The 23,499-nt window shown below is 46.6% G+C and overlaps 1 protein-coding gene across 1 annotated transcript in view; it reads left to right on the top strand.

The window, feature by feature from the left end:
• The window catches only part of PRKG1 (protein kinase cGMP-dependent 1), a 316,479-nt gene that overhangs the window by 194,535 nt on the left and 98,445 nt on the right, over positions 1-23,499 (top strand). The window contains exon 5 of the mRNA XM_029962597.1: positions 4,107-4,170. Coding sequence (XP_029818457.1) covers positions 4,107-4,170 — 64 coding nt within the window. The remainder of the gene's footprint in view (positions 1-4,106; positions 4,171-23,499) is intronic.

Below are 23,499 nucleotides of genomic sequence, written 5' to 3'. Positions count from 1 at the left end.
GTCCCAGCACAAGAAGGCAAAAAGAAAACAACATGAAAGATTGCACAGTGAGTTTTGGTAAAGTTTATCAAGAAGGCTGTAAACACATTTCTTGGTTATTTTTTTCCAAGGCCATGGTCCTGATGGAGCCAGAGGTCCCTTCCTACCACAGCTGGGTGACCAGTGGGCACCTACCTGTATGGCTTGAGTTTTTCCAAGCACCTTTTTTTGGTGGATTTCTTCAATTAGGCAGCAGCTTGTGCTGCAGAAGGTTCAGCCTCAGTTCTTTCAGAGTGGAGAGACAGAGCTGTTGGGGCCTCCCAGACCTGGGGAGCAAAGACACGAGCATTTTTCAGCCTTCACTCCAGTTGGGTGCCAAAACTCAGTTTGGAGTTTTAGGGAACTCAGACAGGCTTAATTTCATCCTACTGCCATGTTTTGAGTTTTGAGCTGTGCATTCCCAGCTGGCCCAAGGCAGGGAACAGCAGCAACAACTGCATTTGTTGGGGTGCCAGCCAGGAATAAAAGAGAAAGGTTTTGTTCCAGAGTTAACCCAGGAGGATCATCTGCGTGGAGCTGGATGAACACTCTCAATGAACAGCCTTCCAAAGTTTGGGAGACACATCTTGGAATGGATTTAGGAAGTGAATAGTTGCTTTTGTGTTGGGCTGAGGGAAGAAGAGCCAAGAACCCTGTGGAGTTTTCCCGTGTGTCAGAAGACAAATGTCCTGTCACAGTGTTGGCAGCTCTGCCACCGAGTGGCTTTTAGGCTGAAATCCAGCCCTTGGGGCACAGCCAGGACTGCTTGGAAGCCCTTGCTGGTTTTGTACAGGAGTAATCCCATGGGATGGATCACAGGGATGAACCAAAGCCCTGCTAACGGGGGATGATCTTCTCCCTGGGTGACTGCACATCCCCAGGGATGGAACCCAGCCTTTCCCACCTCCTTTGGGTTGGGCACATCCTTGCTTTTGTACCAGGACAGAGACTCACTGGGGATGTTTTAGCACAGCTGCTTTCCCAGAGTTTGGCAGCTGGTGTTGGGCACGTTGAGCTCTCTGGGAAAACGTGTCGCGTTCGGAGCCGGCCGGAATAGCTGCAGACTCCAAACAATTCCCCACAGTCCCTCCCCAGGAATAGGGTCTGTCAGCCCCTACAGTGTTCCACAGCTGAGGAGTGTGGAACACAGCCAGCAAAAGTCACTTCTCCTCACCAGCAGGAGCTGCTCCTCCTTCCCCTGTCAGAGCCCAGGGGGAAGCAGGGAAGGGAGACTGGAGAAGGTGCAGGGCTGCTCCTCATCCTGTCACCTCATGGCAGTCCCAGAGCTTTTCTGCTCCACCATTGGGATGGCTGTGGATTAAAATAATCAGCTTTATTGGCACTTGGGGTTAAAACTCAATTTCCTGAAGTTAGGGATGTGCTTTGCCTCGTTGTGCCTCTGGAGCTGCTGTCCCTGCCTAGAGGAGGTGACAGGGATGTTTTAAGATCTTCATTGCTGACGAGGTTTAAGGAGCAGTTGGAGAGGAACTTCTTGGAAAACTCTGGGTTTGCTTGATGCTGTTTTGTTTGGCAAAACAGTCACTTCTTGATGAGCTGGAGCTGCATTTGCTGTGATTTCTTCTACCATAAATAATGAATGCATTGAACCCAGTGTTTGCTTTTCTATATGTTCAGGCTTTTTCACAGATCTCACACAGCTGTAGAAAACGAAATACAATTTTTTGCACCTCTTGCTGTGCTGATCAGAGATTTCCTTGGAGTTTTCTGCTCCCCTTTGCCTCCCTAACATGTGTTTTCCCACTTGGAGCAATTTGCAGCTCAGCTGTTTTGCTCTAAGCTCTCCCTTGAGAGCTGAGGCTCCATTTTCCTTTCAGTGCAAGTACCCACATGGAAATAACCTTCAAAACACTCATTTTTGTATTCAGCTCTTTCAATCATACTGGCAGGTTTGGGAGGAAATCAAGGATCTGTTTGATGAATCCATTTAATATTGTCCTGCAGAGAGCAGAGGTGTGTTTTTATTGACCTGGAGAATCGAGTCCTGTAAGGCCTTTTCTTATGAGACTCAAATATTTGGCTGCATTGTCACTTCTGGCTGCTCAGGAGGATATTGGCCCATCATAAACCTGGGATATTAATGGGGTAATTCCCTGATATACTGTAGCTGGAGTTTGTTTTCTCAACAAGCTGATTTTCCCATTCCCTGCTCTGTTGCTGAGTTTAAGTTGTAATCTCTTCTCGTGGTAAAATTTGGAATTTGTTCAGAGCTCACGGGCTATTTCCCTGGTTTTTATGGACTTGGTCTATAGTGGATGTCTCCCACTACCCTCCCCTGGATTGCATAATTATCCATTAAAAAATACTCCCTCAATTTGGGAGTGTAATGGTGCAACCATGGTAAAATCCATCCCCTTTTCCAATGCTATTATCTTCTCCCATAAGTTTATTCCTCATTTGGGAATGCTGGAATCGGTATAATGAACCTTCATTCTATACTTAGGCCCAAACATCACATAATTCCTTTTCAGTGCTTCCTGTCTGTCTGCTGTTGTTGTGGTTTGGACCTGTGTGTTTCCAGCAATAAAAGTGCCCTTCCTGAGGAAAAAAAAAGGTGTTGCTGAGAGGATGAAAAGTCCTATTTTTCTGCATTTATTTGGCCAGGTCTCTCTTGTTACCATTACATAGATTCAGCTGAAGCTACTTTTTTTAATAAAAAGGAGGCAAATAGTCCCAGAATAATTTAGGTTGGAAAAGACCTTTAAGATCATTGATTCCATAGGTTCCCTCAACTTCCAGGGATGGGCCATCCACCTTTTCTCTGGGCAATGGTATATTTTGGGTTCTATTTACCACTCAGAAGGAAATGCTTCCAGCAGCTCCCTTGGCACCTCATTATCCACATTCCTGGAATCAGCCCGGAGCACTGGGAATGTCAGACCAACACTGGGAGCACAGGACTGTGTTCACACCAGGTAGTGGAGTGTGGGGAAGCAACTCCTGAGCAAACTGTTCTTGGAAACAGCTCTACCCTCTACTCTTTCATGTGGGTGTGTTGTTAATTAGTCTGTGGAGGACAAGTGGTTTTAATTAAAGCAGGTGCAGTGCTGCTTTCCTGCCTCTGGAATGAACATTGTGTCTGGGTCTCGCTCAGCACCACTTGGGAATATTGATGAACAGCAGGTTTTTAGGGAAAGCAGGGAGACAGAAACCAGGGCTATTGCAGAATCCCAGGCTGAGGGAGGTTGGGAAGGGCCATCTGGAAGTCACCTGGCTCAGCCCCCCGTTCAGGTTGCTGGTTTCTCAGGATTGTGTCCACCTGGCTTCTGAATATCTCCAGGGAGGACAATTCCCAGTCTTGCTGGGTGGGCTGTAAGGCAGTGGAGATACAGCTTTAAGGTCAGGGTCCTTGCTGGAGGTTTGGAGACCTGATTCCCTATCCCTCTTCCTGCTCCAGACTGAATTCCACCTTGTTCTGGTGGCCCTGGGTCAGTGGGCTCCTTGTTGCTGTATCACCCTCTTGTTCCAGCCAGCAGGTCCAGCCTGGCCCTGTGCTGAGGGCAATGCTGCCAAACAAGGGGAAAAGGTGCCTTTTTGGCAAAAGAAAACCAGCAAAGTCAAGTTTAAACCCCCCAGTGAAGTCTTCAGTACCTCCTGGAGTGGCTGGGTGCTGGTCTGTTGGTGCCCCGTGTCCCTGGCAGCTCCGTGTTTCCCGTGTCCGTGTGTGGTTTCCAGCTTTTCCCCGGAGCTGGTCGGAGCTGACCTTCTCTGCCCTCTTTTCATGTTGGATTTCACTGCTGGTGGGCTGGAAGCAGACCAGGAAAGCTGTGCCCAGCCATAGGTGTGAGTGAGCAGGCCTGTGGTGCAGATGGATTCCGGAGGATCCGGGGTGGATTCTTGGTTGGTCCCAGCTTTACAGGTGGTTCTCCAGAGGTTTCACTGCAAGTGGTCTCCCGTTATCCCAAAATACATCTTGCTGGAAAGGGATCACATTTCCACTGTTTGCTGCTTTTCTTGTTCAGCCCCAGAGGATGAGGGCAAAATATCCCTGGAAGAGAGAGGAGAAGTGCAGCTGGAATTCTGTCCTGTCTAAAGGGATCCATTAACCGAGGTTTCTCTTCTGTTTGCAGCGTTCCCACATTCCAGAGCCTTCCCGAGGAGATACTCAGTAAGCTTGCAGATGTCCTTGAAGAGGTAAGTGCTTTTAATATTGAGACTTTGAGAGTCCAGAACCTTCCAGTGGCAATATCCAGGCTCTGTTGTTCCCCAAGAACAGCTTCCCAGTTGTGCTCCCAGTTGTGGTTGACTTTTCTAAGCACGTTGAGATCATGAGAGGAACTGTTTGAAAAATCAATCCAGTTTTGAAAAGGGTTTATTTTTTTTTTTTTAAATTGAATTTTGATCAGGTTGAGGAGTGAAAGAATCACTTCCTGTGGTGCCCAAAAGGGGAACAACCTTCTCCAGCCCCTGGTTCAGTGGTGGGGACAAGAGGGGAATGTGCAAACAGCATCTCCTTCCAAATTTGATGTTAGAGGGCAGTTTAAAGGAGGTGTCATGGAAAAGGTGCTTTGGGAAGAGTTACAGCAGAGAGGGGAGTGGTCTGGATGGAGCTGGGCTTTGCCTACCTGGGGTCTCATTAATGTCAGGCTTTTATAAAGTCTTGACATAAAACAAACCCGAAGAAACCACCCACAAAACAACAACAAAAAGAGCACCCAAAACACCAAGCAAAAAAAAAACCTGAAACCCACAAGAAACCCCTTTCACCCTGCCCAAAAACCCTGAAAAAGGACAGCACAGTCCTGGAGTGGCACTGCAGGCACTTTGCTGCCAACGGGGGAGTTGATTTGAATTCCTTTTTTCCGAGTGTTGTTCCCTCTCTGCCTTTTCCTTCAGTGTTCAGATCAATCCTGTGGCTCCAGCAAACCAGCTGCTTGTCCCAGGGAATAATTGCGTGTTCCTAGATAAGCTTTATCCCCTTTCCTGCTGGAGAAAGGAATGGGGAGTGGATCTGCCAGGAATTCCATTTGCCTATCTCCAAACCCCCTTCCCAGCCACAACCACAGCTTTGTTTCCTTGGATCACATAACCAGCATTAAGCTCCTTATCGAGAGCTAAGGAAGGGAATCGAGGCAATAAAACTTCTGCAGGGACATTTAAAGTTTTATGGAAGAGAGGGAAAAAAATGTCTTAATAAATATCCATGTAGAAATGAGGCACAAAAGTAGGGATAACTCTGGCCCCTGAGGGTGGGTGGTGTGGAAAAGAAGGCTGGTTATCCCAGTCTGGCCCGGGATACAGCTCCCAGTTTCCTACTTGGAATCAGCCTTTTTGTCCTCTCTGAGTTGGTCTTTGATTTAAGGGACCCTGTTTTACATAAGAGAAAATCACTCTCTGATCTGTATATTTAGATTTAGATGTTCTATAACACAGAAATGTGCACAATATATAGCTATATAGGTAAATATACCACAATGCACTAAATATCTGCTATGGTACACTAAATATATACTATAATACCCTAAATATAGTGTATATAAACACTAAATATAGTATATATTTAGTGTATTATAGTCTATATTTAGTGTATTATGTACTATAATACACTAAATAATATATATACACAGTAAATATAGTTATATTTAGTGTATCATAGTCTATATTTAGTGTATTGTGTACTATAATACACTAAATAATATATATAGACACTAAATATAGATATATTTAGTGTATTATAGTCTATATTTAGGGTATTAGGTACTATAATATATAGTGTGTTATATATAGTATACTATATATAGTGTATATATACTATAATATATATTATATATATACTATATATAGTGTATTATATGCTGTAATACAACAAATATAGACTAAAATACACTAATTATATACTATCATATAATAATTATATACTATACATCCTCTGCATGTCTATATACTATATAGCTTTATTATATAGAGATCTATATATCATATATAAATACACTATAATACTACTACATATACTATATATAATCTATCTTTATATACTGTATATACTTTATATACTGTATATAAATACCTATTATACATAAATATTTATCTATATACTGCATATAATCAGATAAATATAGTACTGCTACCATCACTTTGTATTTAACATGATTTGTATCCAACACTGGAACGAAACAGCAATAACTTTATTTTATCTTCTCTAATAACTTGATTTTATCTTCTCTAATAACTTGATTTTATCTTCTCTAATAACTTGATTTTATCTCCTCTGTCGCTGCAACAAGGATTTGCATAAAAGTGATTGATTTGGCACAGTTTTAGGCGGGGGGGGGGAAACAAAAAGCTCAGTGTCAAGATTTCCTGCAGTTTTCCTTTTGATCCAGTGCTGTGGGTAAAGCAGCACTTCTGTCCTAAGCTTCTCAAAGCATTCTAAGAAATGTTGAGTAAAATCCTACAGCAGGGAAGAAAAAAAAGGTGGTTCAGTCACCTGTTGTCCAAATCACACTTGGGAATGGCATCAAAAAGGCAGCAGGGAGGGAAAAAGGTCAGTGTTTGATAAGATAATTTCATTTCTACAATTGGTGGGAATGCAACACGTCCCTTGGATGACTCGGGCATTCACAGAACCTGGGGGAATTTCCCCTGCTCCTGCTGTGGCTGCTGAGTTGTGGAGATCACTCCCAATGAGGAAATTTCCTTGGATTTATAGACATGAGAGTAGAAACAAGTGTCTTGGGTTGAGTTTTAGCACATTCCCCCCCCATCTCCTGACGTGCTGAGGGTGTGCCAAGGAATGTCCCAGGAACTGGCTTTCCAGGGCCACCACTGCCCCTGTTCCCAGCCCCTTGCTCAGGTTTCTCCAGCTGCAGATCTTTGTGGTTGCACCATCTCAAAGCAGCTTTAGTTGCACCTTTAGCCCCAGGATTTGGGAATTCTGTTACGGCTTTTAATGATTGAAGGACCGTTTAGGTTGGAAAAGAGCTCCAAGATCATCCAGTCCAGCTGTTGCCCAGCAGTGCCAAGCCCAGCACTGGCCCACGTGCTTTGGACACCCCCAGGGATGGGGACTCCACCATATATCCCTGGGCAGCCCCTCCCAAGGCTTTACAGCCCTTTCCATGAGGAAATTTTCCCTAATATCCAACCTAAACCTTCCCTGGTACAACTTGAGGCCGTTTCTTCCTGTCCTGTCACTTGGGAGAAGGGATTGACCCCCACCTGGCTCCACCCTCCTTTCAATAGGCTGCACCTCTGCCCCAGTCCCAGGATTTGGGAATCACTATTATACCCCTGTGTGGCTTTTCCCAGCAACCAAATTAAACCCTTCTATCTCTTTCCATTGCATTTTTAAAATTATATTGGTATTTTAGTGCCTTGTTTAGACTTCATTTTTGGTTTACATGGGTTTTGGTAGCTCAGTGTCTTAAGGAGATGGGTGTAGGACAGTCCTCTCAAATCATTTGCTGGGAAGTTCCTCCGATATTCATCCAAATTAGGTAGTAGGACAAGAAAAAAGGTGGAAATTGGAGGATGTGGAGGCAAAATAAATGCAGGAGTTTGTGGTCAGTGCTACCTCCCCTTCACATACAGTGGGAAGGAGGGGCTGTTTGGGGAGGTAGGGAACAAAGGGTTAATGGTGCTTGTGTTGTGCAAGGGATGAAAGACCCAAATCCATCAGTTATTCCACCCGGGAACAGTTTTCATCCTCATTTTATCAATAGCGTGTCATGGAATTGCAGAATGGGTTGGGTTGGAAGGGACATTAAAGTCCATCTCATTCCACCCCCTGCCATGGGCAGGGACACCTCCCACCAGCCCAGGTTGCTCCAACCTGGCCTTGGACACTTCCAGGGATCCAGGGGCAGCCACAGCTTCTCTGGGCAACCTGTGCCAGGGCCTCCCCACCCTCCCAGGGAACAATTCCTTCCCAATATCCCATCTAACCCTGCTGTCTGGCAGTGGGAAGCCATTCCCTGTGTCCTGTCCCTCCATCCCTTGTCCCCAGTCCCTCTCCAGCTCTCTTGGAGCCCCTTTAGGCCCTGGAAGGGGCTCTCAGGTGTCCCTGGATCCTTCCCTTCTCCAGGTGAACCCTCCCAGCCCTCCCAGCCTGGCTCCAGAGCAGAGGGGCTCCAGCCCTGGAGCAGCTCCATGTCCCCTCCAGACTCACTCCAGCAGCTCCACATCCCTCTGAAGTTGGGAGCCCCAGATATGATAATCAGTGATTTCCAAGTTTTGTAGTTCCAAATCCGCAGGAGGGGTTGGAATTAAGGTCTCGTTGGCATTTTCGGCTCCGGCGTTTTCTAAATCCCGTGTACTCGGTGTTCCTTTGCTGTCTGGGATTTAATGTGCTAATCCATGGAGGATGCTCCACGTGTGAATCTGAGCAGTCTGAGCGGCAGGAAGCGAAAAACGCAGTTGGATTTGGTTACCAAAATCCTGGAGGTTTTTCTTTGTGTGTGGATAATGTCAAATCCCAACTACGTCAAACGGATTCGTCTCGTGGGCTGTGTGTCCAGGGCACGAGGGAGCTTTGATATTTTTAGATATATATATATATTTTTTGCTGCTTTATGTATAGAAAATAAGTGTTCCAGGCCAGGTTGGACAGGTCTTGGAGCAATCTGGGCTAGTGGAAGGTGTCCCTGCCCATGGAAGGGATGGAATGAGGTGGGTTTGAAGGTCCCTTCCAACCCAAGCCTCTCTGGGATTCCCTGATAGTCCTTTGTGGCACATTGCAAATATGTCATATTTATATATCTTTGTTGCAAGGTAAAATAGATATTCAAATATAATATAAACGTGGCTAATTGCCCTAAATGAAGCTGCAAACCACTTCATTAACTAGTCCTGGGTTTTCTTGGCTGTAACTTGGAAAGCGGTTACGGTTTGGCATTAGAGCCTGGGACTGCCATTCCCATGTCTCCCAGCGTGCATTTTGGGAATTATTTCTCTAGAAGCTTTAATACTCCAACATTTTTATTCAGTTGAATGCCCTACTATGGTCCAAGTGCCAGTGATGTGCTTCCTCCAGTCCCAGGCATCTCGGAGTTGGCTCCGTCCCGTGGATGGTCACAGGCAAGCAGCTCTACCAAACTGTGTGAGGGAAGAGAAAAGTGTTAAATGCCTCAGGCAGGTGATGCCAGGGCTCAAAACTGTCTTCTTGCAGCTCTGGCTGCTGCAGAGCACATTTTGGGAGCGTGAGCTCCAGGTGCTGAAAGCTGGGATCACAGCTCCTGTCCGCAGCCACGTCGGGAGTGCCGGGATTTATGTGGGGAGCGTTCCTTGCCAGGCTTGTCCTTTCTCCTCTTCTATTTGTTTCTTCTCCCAATTAAAGAGTGGATTTAATAAGGCACAAATGGCAAAAAGAAAAGCAAAATTCCTCTCTGTTGCTCGTGGTGCTCCTGGTGGGAAGTGGGGAACCTGGAGGAGATTTTGTGGCATAGTTCCAACCCTGTGCAGGCAGAGCCATTGTGTCCTTGCCATGCCAGCCTTAAAGATCCCAGCCATCCTTCTTGCTCCACAGTGGGAATTAGTATGGAGCAGAAGTTCTTGGGATGCCTCTGTTTAATAACCATCCTTCTTGCTCCACGCTGGGAAATTAGTATGGATCAGAAGGTCTTGGGATGCCTCTGTTTAATTAGCAGAGAGTGAATACAGTCCTCCTTTTATCAGGATTCTGTGGCAACAGTGAATAGAACAGGAAAAAATGTGTAAAATTAATTAGCTTTCAGTATAATTAGTATTTTTTAGGCTTATTAGGACTGAGGGTCGCTCATGGATAAAGGAAACTTTTATCCAAGGTGTCTGGTCCATCCTGCAGGTCCTGCCAGGACAAGGTGCTCAGCAGCAGCTGTTGATTTGCTGTGGAGCTCCAAACCAGATCTGAGGGAAAATTCGAAGTAAACAGGGAAGAGCAAAAGGTTTTGGTTGGGAAAAAATATTTTTATTTTATTATTGATCTCTCGTTCCTTAAAGGAAGCATCTGGGGTGTATTTACTGATGGAACTGGGACAACAAAACAGTTTCAGTCATGGTGGATTTGATCACAGAGGGACAAAATTTTCACTTGAGTTGTACTTCTATTAATTTTTCAAGTGATATCAATGAAAACACAGCTTTGGTTTTACAGGTGTTCCAGAAAAAAAAGCTTTTTGGGCCCACCACAAAAAAAAAAATAATAAAAAGCATTAGGAAATGAAATGCAGTTGGAAAAACTGCAGTGCAGGAGTCCAGTGAAGGACTTGGATGCAGAAGCTGCTGCAGCACTTGGATTGGGATAAAAGGTGTTGCTTGGAGATGAGTTTTCCTTTTGATTTTCCTTAATGTGGGCACTGACCACTTAAAGGCAATTACAAATGAGCTCCTGCTTGTGTCCTCACAAGAAAGGAGTTCAGCATTCCCTGGTCCCTGCAGAGCCTTGTCAGGAACGTGGCCATCCTGGCATTCTTCTGCAGGGCTGGCAAAGGAGCAGGGTTAATTCCCAGCAGGAGTTAATAGGTCTCTAACAATAAATTTGAGAGGCTTGGCTTGGTGGAGAAAAGCTTTGTGGGATGATTTGTGGGGTCTCTGAGCTTATGGGCTCAGAGCAAGACCGACCAGGAGATCCCAAGCTCTTCATGCAGGGAGGGAAGAAATCATTAAAAAATCATTGCCTGGTGAAGTCCCTTCTAAGTAAACTCAGAATTCCATTGGGGGAATGGTTCAGGCTGACTGGAACATAACCTTTTGTTTGGGTTTGAGGCTGTTACTTCATTTGAAAGGGACTTGAAGGATGAGAGGACAAGTTGTCTGTTACAATCAGCATTTGCAACCAAGCTGAATAAGCAATTTAATTCTTCCATCCTACTGAAAAAATGCATGTTATTTCTTCCCATATCCCACCTATCCCTGCCTTCTGGCAATGGAAGCCATTCCCCCTTGTCCTGTCCCTCCCTACCTTGTCCCCAGTCCCTCTCTGCTCTCCTGGAGCCCCTTTAGGCCCTGGAAGGGGCTCTCAGCTCTCCCTGGATCCTTCCCTTCTCCAGGTGAACCCCCCCAGCTCTCCCAGCCTGGCTCCAGAGCAGAGGGGCTCCAGCCCTGGCAGCATCTCCATGGCCTCCTGGATTCACTCCAGCAGCTCCACATCCCAGGACTGGGCACAGCACTGCAGGAGCAGAGAGGGAGAAAATCTCTATTGCCATTTCTTCCCATTTGACTTAATATCAAACCCTCTTTTTTTCCCAATAAAATCCCTCTAAATGAACACATGGGAAGCCATTTCCTGGAGTTCCACCCCCTCAGCACGTGGAGCAGCTTCAGGTCTTCTCCTGGCTGGACCTGTTGGGTGTTTGTCCCCTCCCTGAGAAGTGGATTTAGCAGAAACCAAAGGCTCCTCGTGGCAGACAATGTTCTGTTTTTAACTGAGGTGGATGAACTGAATTTTGAAATCTCTCAAGAAGTAGCTTCCATTTAGGCTGAAAATCCCAGTGGCTTCAGAGGGATCTTTTTCCTGAGGCTTCCCACGGGGAGCTGGATTCCTCTGGAGACAGGGGAAATGTTATTATTTAATTTGCTGTCAGAAGTCCCCCTGCCCTTTTCTCTGGGCTGATTTCCAAATCCTGAACACAGGATCTGGCTTGTTGGTTTTCTTTCCAGTGCATATTGTCAAATCCCCTGAAGCTGGGTCTGAGCATCCCAGCTGGAGAATTCCATCTCCTCCAGCTTCTGAAGCACGTGGATTAATGGAAATCTCCACGAGAATCCCAAAGGATGCTCAGAAGGGTGGGAGTTTGGGGTTTTAAAGAGAGATTTTCTCAGCTTCTAGTGCAGCACAGTGACTTGCTGTGCACTGTGGAGCCACCAGAAGCTGTAGCTGCTGGGAAGCCTCAGAAGTCCAGGATGTGGAGCTGCTGGAGTGAATCCAGGAGGCCATGGAGATGCTCCAAGGGCTGGAGCCCCTCTGCTCTGGAGCCAGGCTGGGAGAGCTGGGGGGGTTCACCTGGAGAAGAGAAGGCTCCAGGAAGAGCTGAGAGCCCCTTCCAGAGCCTAAATGGGCTCCAGGAGAGCTGGAGAGGGACTGGGGACAAGGGATGGAGGGACAGGACACAGGGAAATGGCTTCCCACTGCCAGAGGGCAGGGTTAGATGGGATAGTGGGAAGGAATTGTTCCCTGGGAGGGTGGGGAGGCCCTGGCACAGGTTGCCCAGAGAAGCTGTGGCTGCCCCTGGATCCCTGAAGTGTCCAAGGCCAGGTTGGAGCAACCTGGGCTGGTGGAAGGTGTCCCTGCCCATGGCAGGGGGTGGGATGAGATGGTTTTCAGGTCCCTTCCAACCCAAACCTCCAAGAGACTTTTGTTCCCTGTTTTTCAGCTGCCTCTCAAGTAGCATCATCCTTTCCAGCTCCTGGCTCTGTCTCCCTCCCTCAGGCCTCCCTCCCTCCTCACCAGCCCTCTCAGCAGGCAGGAAAAGCCACTCCAGCAGTGACATGGTCACCAGCAGGACACGTGGCAAATCCACCTCGTGGGCCAGTTCAGCAGGACAGGAGAAAACCTTCCCAAAATGCTGCTTCCTTCAGTATTTCCTGTTATTAGTTTGTTTTTATTATTTTTGGGGGTGGATGTCAAAGCTTTTCACTGATAAGATGGTGAGTTTTAAAGCTGCCACACTTGCCAGGGTTATGCAGGTGTTTGGGTTTAAATGTTTGCTGGATTAAACCCAGCTCTGCCCTATCTGGAAGATATTTTTATGCTCTTTAATCGGATTCTTCAGCCAGGCTGTCACAGCTCTGAAAGAAAGGAGCAAAATACATGTTTTTTGGGGTTTTTTTTTATTGATCATCTTAGATATTTTCCAGGGTTTCACAGATACGGAAAGAAAGGATTTCAGTAAATCCACAGTTTATTATTTGCACTGGCAGATTTGCAGACTATTAGAAACACAAGATGGATGTGTGGGTTTTTTTATAGCACCTGGGACAACAGAGAGGTCACTGGGTGCAGCTCAGGAGATCCAACGACTCTTCTCTTCCCTGATCCAGCCATGTCCTGAATTTCCCCACAACCATTCATTTGCTGTTCCCAGTTTTAAGAGGCTTTGCAGCAACCCTGGAATCTGCTTTTCCATGAATTTATTTTCGGCTTTTGCTTGCTGACAGGGTCGGTGGTTGCAGAGCAAATAGAACATGTTCAGTTCAGGCCAAAAGATGGTTACAATCTGTGCACTGGGTGGGTCTCCCTGTGGTGGAGGGGGCTCAGCATAATGTCCTTGGGACATGGGCAGTGCCTCTGCACCAAAAGATTTCCCTTCCACCCCAGCAAGTTTAAAACTGAACTAGAAAAATCTTAATCAGGTGTAAGAAATACTCTTTGGAAAGTCCATTTGTGGTGTGTCAGCAGCATCTGGCACCATCCTGCTCCAAGGGCACAGGTTCATGGACCAAATGGTCCTTTTTGATAATAATATAATATTATTGCTTGTAATAATGTAAAAATAATGCTTGGACTAGTGATTTTAAGATCAATAACCACAGCTGTGAAAGCTGCAATGCTCCTGGTTCTCCTGCAGTGGGAAGCTCAGGACAAGGGGCCTGCTTTGCATGGAGCATCTCCAGGGCTTGGTGTCAGAGTTCAAAAGGAGCTTTTCTGAAAAGCTGGGCATTCCCAGCCACCAAATGATTTATGGGATGGATTTATGGGATGGCTGAGGTACCTGCTTTGTGCTTGGGGCTGTGCTGGATCCTTCAGGGGAAGCCCGGAAGGAGAGAGTGTGTGTCTGCATCTCCTTCTGGGACTTGGCTTTACCAACCATTTCCCAAATTCCCAAATTCCCACCCACCTATCCCTAGTTATATACATATAACAGTGAATTTTGGTGGCAGTGAACCAAAGAAACCAAAGCCGACCTTGTGCTTACTTGAAAACACTCAGTGCTTTCCAGTCTCCAACCCTGAAGAAATGAATTGTTTCCAACAAAGCTCCTTTTATCTGTGAGCTGCAGACAATCCAATTTTATCTATAAAAGCCAAAAAAAAATGGAATTAGCTACTATATTCAGGAAAAACCCAAATATCCATTAACTTGATGGGTGTTTTCCCTTTGATCCAGACTTTTTTCCTCTGGTGTCTCCCATAGCATTGCCCACAGTGACACCTGCTGGTATTTGGGACAGGGCTGGGTTGCAGGTCCTCAGGAGCAAGGGATTAATTAGGGACAAAAATGAAGAGAACAGCCAGTGTGGTCGTGGAGAGACACCTGGAATGGCCACCAAGCTGGGAATGCTGGGGTCATGGAGCTGGGAGTCCTCCTGCAGCAGCTGGAGCCCCTCCAGCAATGGGCCCAGTTGTGAAGGCCCAGCTTTGTGCTGGGATCAAACATTGGGATGGGAAGATCCTCCTCCCTTCCCAATCCTCAGTAGCTTCTCAAGATATTTCTCAAGTGTTTCTGTTTTTAGGGAGTTTATTTTCCTTGGAAAACGAACTCACTCCCACTCCCTGCATATTAAACATCCAATTACAGGTCCTGGGGATGTATTTGAGCCAACTCCTGCTTTGCCACCCTTGGTGTGGTGTTTGCAGTGGGTGAGTCTGAATAACAGTAATAGAGAGTTGTGCTGATGATAGCACAGAGCCATTTCACCCTTAATCCATGAGATAGTAGGCACTGGATTTGGGAAAATAGAACCAGGGCAGGGAGGGAGAAGTGCCTCAGAAATGGAGTCACTGATGTGGGAAAATGGAGCTGGCCTGATTTCCATCCTGCACACAAAGGGCCATTGCTGGGGTGTTTTCTTATTTACCTTTTTAGCACCTCGTGGCTTCCTGTCCTTCTTAGCAGGGAATTCCCTGTGCAGCTTCCCAAAGTGGAATTCCTCCCTGCTGTAGGGGTCAGGTCCTGTGTGCCAGGTGGGGCTGGGGAGGGGGCACGGGGGGGATTGCAGGGCTCCCTGCTGCCACAATCCATGGATCAGCCCCCAGGACTGAGCTTGGGCAGAGCTACACCCCCCCCCCAATCCTTATTTTTGGTGGAAAAGGAATGTTGTTCTGCTGGAGAAGCTTTTTGGTTGGACTGTGAATGGGTGGTTGTGTTAGAAAAAGGGGGGTTGGGTCTTAGATTTGTGTTCCTGAGGATTGATGGTTTTGGGTCATTTGTAGGGCCAGGAGTTGGACTCCATGACCCTGAGGGGTCTCTTCCAACTCCTTACAACCATGAAAAATGTGTTCCTGGCCTTCAGAGCTTCCAGGGAGTCGAGCACAGGTTGGAACTTCTGCCTCTTACTTGAACTGAGCAGGGATTATGGAAAGAAGAGCGTGGGACTGCTCCTGTTCCCCATCCCTGGGAGTGTCCCAGGCCAGGTTGGACGGGGCTTGGAGCAACCTGGGCTGGTGGAAGGTGTCCCTGCCCATGGTCCCTTCCAACCCAACCCATTCTGGGCTTTTCTGGCTGCATTTGGGGATCACCCACAGGTTTTTGGGTCCAAAGCTTCAGCCCCCGCAGCAGTAGAACATCATCTCAGAACATTGTCCCCGAGGCCACCACTTGTACAACTCAACCCTTCGGCACTGGGGATGGATATTGGGAAAGAAATCCAGGTGTGGGCTTTCAGCAGGGAAACCTCCTGATCCAAATGTGCAGCAATCAAACACAGAAGGGAAATCAGCCTCTGAAATGCAGGTTTGGATCAGAAAATGTTTGTTTCTCCAAGAATTCAAAAAAACCCTGTTCTTTCTGATCTCAAAGCCAAGTCCAGTTCACGTCCTTTGGTACAATTTTAAGCAGCCTAATATCTATTTTAGGCAACAGGAATTGCTGGCCTGGCCCATATCCTAAGGATAACAGAGCATGAGGAATTGGGAATGACACGGTTTGATCCTCTCCTTGGTTGCTTCCCCTCCCTCACTCATGAGGGGTTTGGAAAGGCATTGGCTCAGGCCACCCCTTCATTGCTTCTGAAAATAGTCAGCCCTTCCTTGCCAGTGTGGCCATTTTCATGTAAAAATGAGAAAATTCTCATTTAAACAAGGGGGGAGTTCTGAGGGAGGTGTGAAGGGACAGGGGATTCATCAACCCTTCTTCTGAAAACCTTTTTAAAGGTGATTTACCCGCAGTCAGACCCATTGTGGGCAAGAAGGCAACCACAATGTTGTCTGAAAGTCGTGGCAAACAGGCAGGAAGGGATCTCCTGCTGGGGATCTGAGTGTTTCAGGTGCTCTTCCTCTGCTCAGCGTGACACTTGTGCTGCAAAATAAGGTTTTAAGGATCTCAGAGTGAATATAAAATGAAAATAGCCGGTCATTTGGAGACAGGTGGGGAAAAAATAGCTTGTTGCTGGGAAAACTCAGGATATCACTGCATGGGAAAGGGTGGTGGCCTCAACCAGGGCTTCATCTGGGTCTCTTTTCAGGGCTGATATTAAGATATCCTCAGAAAAATCTGCTTTAAGGCACAAAAATGGATGTATCCAGTCCAATATTTATAAATGTGGTCACTCCAGGAGAGATGTTCCTGCTGCAGGGTCACCCCTTGGAGCTGCACGAGCCTGTTTTAACAGTAGTTAAGTGTAAATGAACAGTAAAAAATACTGATTTCTCTACTTGGGGGAGGTTATTTTGCATTTCTGTTGCAAACCAGAATTTTCATCCCAACTTTCCGGGTTCTGTTGTCAAGGAGACAGTTGCAAGCCGGGTGAGGGGCTCGAGGCAACTCCTATTTCCATTGGGAAAAGTTGTTATTGCTGTTTAAAATAATACAGATTTGGGGTTTTCCCATTTAAGTGCACGCTGAGAGTAAAAGTTCTCTTGCTGCTTTAATATTTTCCAGGCAAACATTTGATCTTGGTTGTGCCAGTGGGATTCACTCCCACCATTCCTTGTCATCCAGGGCCTTTGTTGGCACACTGGGAGTCGAGGCTGAGTTGACAAAACTCTGCTTTTTTCCCACCTTTTGTGCATTTAAGGAGAGAAATCGAGGGAAAAGGGGAATATTTTGTGGCAACAGCCCAAATCCAGGGGGATATAAAGGAGAGTATGAGCTGTGGGAATGTTTATTCCATGTGGTGCTGCAAAAACCAGGAGTGGTTGTCACCTGCAAGGCCCCTCAAGATGTTGCCAAACTGGGAGCAAGTGGTGAATTTTGGTGTTTGAACCTGAAAAATTACCTGTTTCAGTAAAACTCTGCAGAGATTGGCCAAGTCAGCTGTTGGTCATGGTTTTGCTTCCCATAAAGGTGGTTTTTAGTGATAATTTGAAGTGCATTTGCCTATGGAAACGTGGAGTCTCCTCTTTGGTTGAGACCCCAAAAGAAAATATATTTAATCACAGGTTGCTTGAAGAGTGGCTGAATATATTCAATTAATATATTCAATTAATATATTCAATTGATATATTCAATTAATATATTCAATTAATATGGGGGGGGTTCTGCTCCCCATGATAGATTATGAAACTAGTTTGGATCCTCGTGGCAATGCAAATAACTTCTCTGAATAAGCACACAAAATTTGGAGGAAATTAAGAAAAATACATGGAACAAATCAAATGTGCTGATTTGTTTCCTTCCAGTTTCATTTTTACCATTCCAAGAACTGGGCAACTGCTGCAGTGCCACAGTGTGAGGCTGCTCCTGGTTGTATTTCCTCCATTTTCCAAGGTGTTCATGGTCCAGGTGGGCTGGGAATGTCACAGGAATGGGCTGGTTCAGGGAGAGGTTTCAATCCTGCAGAAGCTTGTGCTCAAAATGTGTGTGACTGGCCAGCTTTTTTCTCCCATTTTCAATTGGCAACTTGATTTTATTTATGATTTTGTTTATTCCCTTAACAGCATCAGCATCAACCCTGTGCAATTCGCTCTATAAATTTAAAAAAAAAAAAAGAATATTTTTATTTTGCTTTATTTTCCTGTTTGCTACTTTTCAGTCAGATGAATGAGTTCCACCCTGTTGCCTGGGTATCCTTTTTGTAATTACAATTCTCCACATTGATTAACTGTGAATCTGTTATTATTTTAATTAGCAAGCCAAGCTTTGTGGGTTTTCCAACCCAGTTCCTGACTTTATCTGTGACCAAATACCACTATCACCTTTCACCTGGCTAATTAGTCTTTCATTATCTCTCATGGCAATAAATTCTATTTTTTTCCGTATCAATTCCTGTCTCATCTCTCTGGAAAGTCCTGTTGTTAAAGCTCCTCTCCTGTTTCCCCTCACTCTGCCCCAATGTGCTGCTCTCACCCCCTCTCTCATCTCTCAGCTTTCCCAACCCTTCAACTGCCCCACCTGAAGTTCTCCCTTCACCTTTTACCTCTTCAGCCCCACTGTATCTCTTTGAAGTTCCTGGTTTTTCCAGCATCCTCCACTTCTCAGCCTCCTGAAAGTCCTGTTTCTTCTCATCCTGCCTGTTGGTCTGCTTTTATTTCTCTTTTCCTCTTCCTTTGCACTGAAGGAAATGAAGCTCTACCCCACTGACATCTCTTCTTGTCATGCCAAAGAAACGTGTGGTGACAGGGACGAGCTTCCTCCTCATCCCCTCATCCTTCCTTGTGCCCTTCCTCATCCTCTGAGCATCTTTCCATGTGCTCTTTCTCCAAGAAAACTCATCCCTCTCACCCTCTGCCATCTAATTTGTCTCCTCTTACCCTTTCCCATCCATTTTTGTTGCTTGTGGGGATGAAAAACCTTCTCTCAGTGGCTGCTCCTCCAAAAATCAGCGCGTCGGAGCCTCTGCTCTCTTCCTACAGCTTCCTTTACAGAAGGAAACATCCTGCAGGCACCAGCTGGGCATCTCCTGGACCTCTGCCCTCTGTGCCCCCGCTCAGGGAGCTGTCCCTGCCCCGGGGGGACAGCAGGGACAGGGGCAGGCTCAGGGTCAGGGGGTGGTGGCCCCTGTGCCAGCTGCTGACAGCGTTTTACAGCTCGGTTTTGGAGGCAGAGCCAGAGAAACAGATGTTTGTCTCAGCCCTGCAGAGAAGGAACAGCTGAGGGGGGTGGCCTGGCAGCTGCTGGAGGGTTGGGAGGCCTGGTTGCCCTCCAAAAACAGTTGTCAGGCTGTTACAGCAACAGTGGGGATGGAGTGAGAGGCCAAAGGTGGCTTCCAATGCCTTGTGTTGGCTTTTACAGGGAATGAAAGCAGGAGGTTTCTTTAGCAAGAAGGCAGAAAACTGCATCCTGCTTTTTTAGATCCTTACAGAACCCCAGGATGGGTCAGGCTGGGGGAGGGACCACAGTGGGGATCTGGTGCCACCTCCCTGCTCCAGCAGGGCCATCCCAGAGCACAGGAGTGTGTCCAGACAGCTCTGGAATAGCCCCAGGGAGGACACTCCACCCCCTCTCTGCTCTCTGTTCCCGTGTCCTTATTGACAGGTCAGTGCAAAAGTCTTGAATTCCCGGTGAAAATTCAGCCTGTTCTTTAGGACCAGCTGTTCTGGAGTTGCAAGAGGTTGGAAAAATCGCAGTTTGGAGATGGTCTTTCACTCCAAACAGAGTATGTGGGCTTTCTCTCTTCCACAGCTTCCACTTTTATAACATTATTTCCATCACCTTTCTTGCCTTGTCATGGGAGCAGCTCCTGGGAGTGAAGCGGTCCCAGCCCAATCTGTGCATCTTTATAATGCCTTTGGGACACCGAAGTGGGAGTAGTTTTTGAGGAAAAGGAAGAGCAGGAGGATACCCATCATCCCATCATCCCCTCAGCACAGCCCAGGCATATTCAGACCCATGGAACAGGGCTGCCAACCCCCAAAACAAACAACCAGGAAATTAAAGCTATCATTTAACCAAAGAACTTCCAGCTAGGAACATTTGTGCCATCTTTGTGCTCCGGGAGCAGCAGGGCAGTGCTGTGGCACTGGGGGTTAATCTGTGCCAGTTTGCACCCCGTGGATCAGGTGTAGGCTGCACTTGCTTTTGCTTCAGTGAAATAACTGCTGAAGGCACCTCTGGGCCTGCCCTCACACATCCTTTTGTGCTCCTTTCACCTGCCCCAAGTGCTCAGAAACAGGGGTTCTGTCTTGGTGTAACACGGTGCAGCCTCGGTCAAGGAGTGATGAATTCACCCTGTGGGGGGAGGAAGATGCTCCTCATTGCAGAACTTTTTAGCTTTAGGTCATGGAGTTTAGTTTTGGGTGGCTGTTCTCTGAGCAGGGAGTTGCACTTGATCTTTAAGGGTCCCTTCCAACCCTGTTCTGGGACTCTCTGCTTTGTGTCACTCCATAAGCAGGACGGGAATGTCCCCGTGGGAATGTTCCCTTTGGGGGCACTGAGACCCCCCTGGTCAGGGATGGTTTGGCTGGAACTGGAAGCTCAGAAGGACCAGAACTGGAGAGGACACCCAGACTGTCCAGGAGCTGAGCTGTTTCCTCAGTGCCCTCACAGTCCATTAAGAAGCCACAGTGAACCAGAAAAAATATTTCCCAGAAGGATTTAACAGGGAGAGAGTCTCCTGTAAGTGTTACACAGCTTGGACCCTAAAGCCCATCTCATTCCACCCCCTGCCATGGGCAGGGACACCTTCCACTGTTCCAGGTTGTCCAACCTGGCCTTGGACACTTCCAGGGATCCAGGGGCAGCCACAGCTGCTCTGGGCAACCTGTGCTGAGAATTCCTTCCCCATATCCCATCTATCCCTGCCCTCTGGCACTGGGAAGCCATTCCCCCTTGTCCTGGCACTCCAGACCCTGTAAATAGTCTCTCTCCATCTTCCTTCTCATCTGTCTTCAGGCCCTGGTCGCCTTCCTCATCTGCTTTCCCATCTCTGTGCTCCATAATTATCATTATGGATAATTAAAGTTATAGTTATGTAGTTAACCCTCACTTCCCCTCAGCCCTGCAGCTCCCTCATATTTTAACATCCCGTTTGTTGAGCTCCAATGAAGCTGCTGTTTGGGTATTGACATGTCCTGAGTGTCAAAAATTAGGGATAATTAAGGAGAAGAGCACGACAGGATCATGCTTTGGCTGTTTGAAGGAGCAGCATTTTTGGATAATCCTTACCAGTGAAACACGTGGTAAAAGCAGGGAAGAAAATCCACATGATTCCCAAGGAATTCAGTACAGAAGACCAGTAATAACCTGCTTGGGTTTGCAGCATTTTTCAGCAAATAAACATATTTTTACATTTTATTTTCTTAGCACTGCAGCCTTGAAGGGATGGTTAAGGCAGCAAGAACGGGAAAAATAAGTCTTTTGAAAGCTGCTGCTGTTTGGAGCTTTACTGGGGGTTCTGTGGACATTTTTTAGAGCACCCGGAAGAAAAAAAACAGATTGAGATTATTTTCATTTCTATTTCAATACCCCCTGGCTGGGGTGGGTTAGACAGGGAGCACTGGCATCAAGCCCACTGGTTAATGTGGTGTAAAACTGGCTCCAGGGAGTCAAACTCCTCGGTTTCAAGGCCACCTTTGTGTCTCTGCTCCCCTCAGGTGACCTTTGGGTTACGTAGCATTCCAAACACACCATTTCCCACCTTTTCCCAAGTATTCTCGGGATAAACACAGCAGCCAGAGGCACCCAGCTGGTGGAAAAACAAGGGTTTTGTGGAGTTTGACTCTTGGGTTGGCCTCCAGCCTGGAGACCATCACTCCTCAAGAGAACTTTATTCCATGGGGTGTTTTTTCCACTCGAGGCTGAGGTGGCACTGTGGAATTCTGGCTGGGATGAGGGATTCCATAAAGCAGGATATTGGCCTTTTTTAGGGCATGATCTGGACCATGAGGTGCTCTGCACCCCTGCTGCTGCTTCTGGGGGATACCTGGAGCAGGTCCTGGAGACTCATCCGTGCCTTACCCCATCAAACCTGCTGAGGAAGAATTTTTCCCCTCTTGCCACTGGGAGTTTTTCATGGTTTTAAGTAAAACTGGCAACACATGTTTTTATAGAAGCTGCTCTTAGTGGACAAACAGGGACCTCCATGATGGGCCACACAGGAGGAACTTAAAAGGGAGGAAGAGCTTCCCTGGTGTTCATTGAGGTTGGAAATGCTGGTTTGGGAAGGATTCCAGCTTCTCTGTGTGCTCAGGTTGGTTTTAACCTGTTTAGACATGGGATTAAAATCTGCCTCTGGCACAGAAACTGGCCTGGTTTAGGGTTTGGTTTGGGTTTGGTAAAGGGCTTGATTTATATCTAAGGGGAAATGCTGATTTGCAGTGATGGTAACAGTTAATATGGAGCTTGGCCTGGTGGATTCCCAGATTTCTGTGTGTCCCATGGATGTTGTGGATGGATTCCCTGCTAGTTTTCACGCTGGTTTTCCAGGTCCAGCCCAGAAATTATTTTACATCCTGTTCTTCTGTTCTATCCATAAACCACATATTGACCCCCTAATCCAACAAAAACACTGTTTAAACCCATTCTCTCCAGCCTTCCTAATGTTGCATGTCAGATAATGAAACCCAATCCATAAATATTAAAGAAAGAACTAAAGCCCTAAGAAAACCTTCAGTGTTTAATTTCAGACATGCCTCTCCCCCTAAATAAAAAAGCAGAAAAACCAAACCATTTTTTTTATCACTTATTTCTATTTAATTGCTTATTTTCTTGGGAAGAAAGCTCTTCTTGGAGCACTTAAACCTCTGATTTATCCTCTGCATTTGGGTTGCAAGCTTGGTTTGCTTTCTGCATCCCCATAGCCCCCATTGCTGAAGAGGGGGCTGATTCCCTGACTGGGGAAGTGTTTTATTCTGTAGGAAAATGGGGTGGCAGGGATTGTTCTTGGGTGATAAAGCAGCTCTGACCCCGGAGAGAAGCACCTGAAGGGCCTGAACGTTTATAAAAGTTACTTTATGAAACAACAACCCAGTTAGCATGACAAATACTCTAAATTTTGTGGCATTTATAATTCATCGATGCTGAGCCTTTATTTGCCAAAGCTTATAAAATATACATTTGTGGCTCCCTGAGCGTTCCCAGCAGTTATTCCTTGGCTTTATTGTGGCTGTTCCCTTGAACTCTGCCTTGCCCAGACTTTGCTACCAAACTGGGACCTGTATTTCTGCAGCCTCCGTTGGGTTTTCTCCATTTGAGTCCCATTTTTTCCCCTGGATTTCTGCTGTTTTCCACTGGGAAAGAAGGAAATGGAAGATTAGTTAATACAGTTTGCTCAGCTCTTCCAGCCAGGAATTAATTTCTGTGTTTTGCTTTCATTTTGTCGTGGCCTGAAGGAGCTGTTTTCTGAAGAAGTGTGCCCAGAAAACCACGGGATGCTTTGGCTGGAGTGAAATCTGAGCAAATAAACCAACTTTTTTCCTCCCTGGACTTTGGGGGGAAATGCAGTGTTCCACCCAGAGTCCTTTCCTCCAGGGGGACTCATGAGAATATACATAATAATGTTTGCAGTCATTAGATCTTTGGGTGCCTACAAAATTCCACTTGAGAGGATCTGATCCCAACACCTCCTAAAAGCAGGCCCTTTCAGGGAGTCTCATCCTGGATGCTCAGAAATGTCCATCCTCAAATCTGCTCTCCAGAAACACCCTGGGTAACAAGGAAAACTCTCTGAGTTCCTGTCCAGGGGCTCCTCCAGGATTTTTTTTCCTCTTTCCATTCTGGCACATGAAAAGAGG

This window comes from Manacus vitellinus, unplaced genomic scaffold (genome assembly GCF_001715985.3).
Source record: "Manacus vitellinus isolate BGI_N305 unplaced genomic scaffold, ASM171598v3 scaffold_48_pilon, whole genome shotgun sequence".
In the NCBI taxonomy this organism is placed as follows: Eukaryota; Metazoa; Chordata; class Aves; order Passeriformes; family Pipridae; genus Manacus; species Manacus vitellinus.
This window is presented reverse-complemented; position numbering and strand designations above follow the sequence as displayed.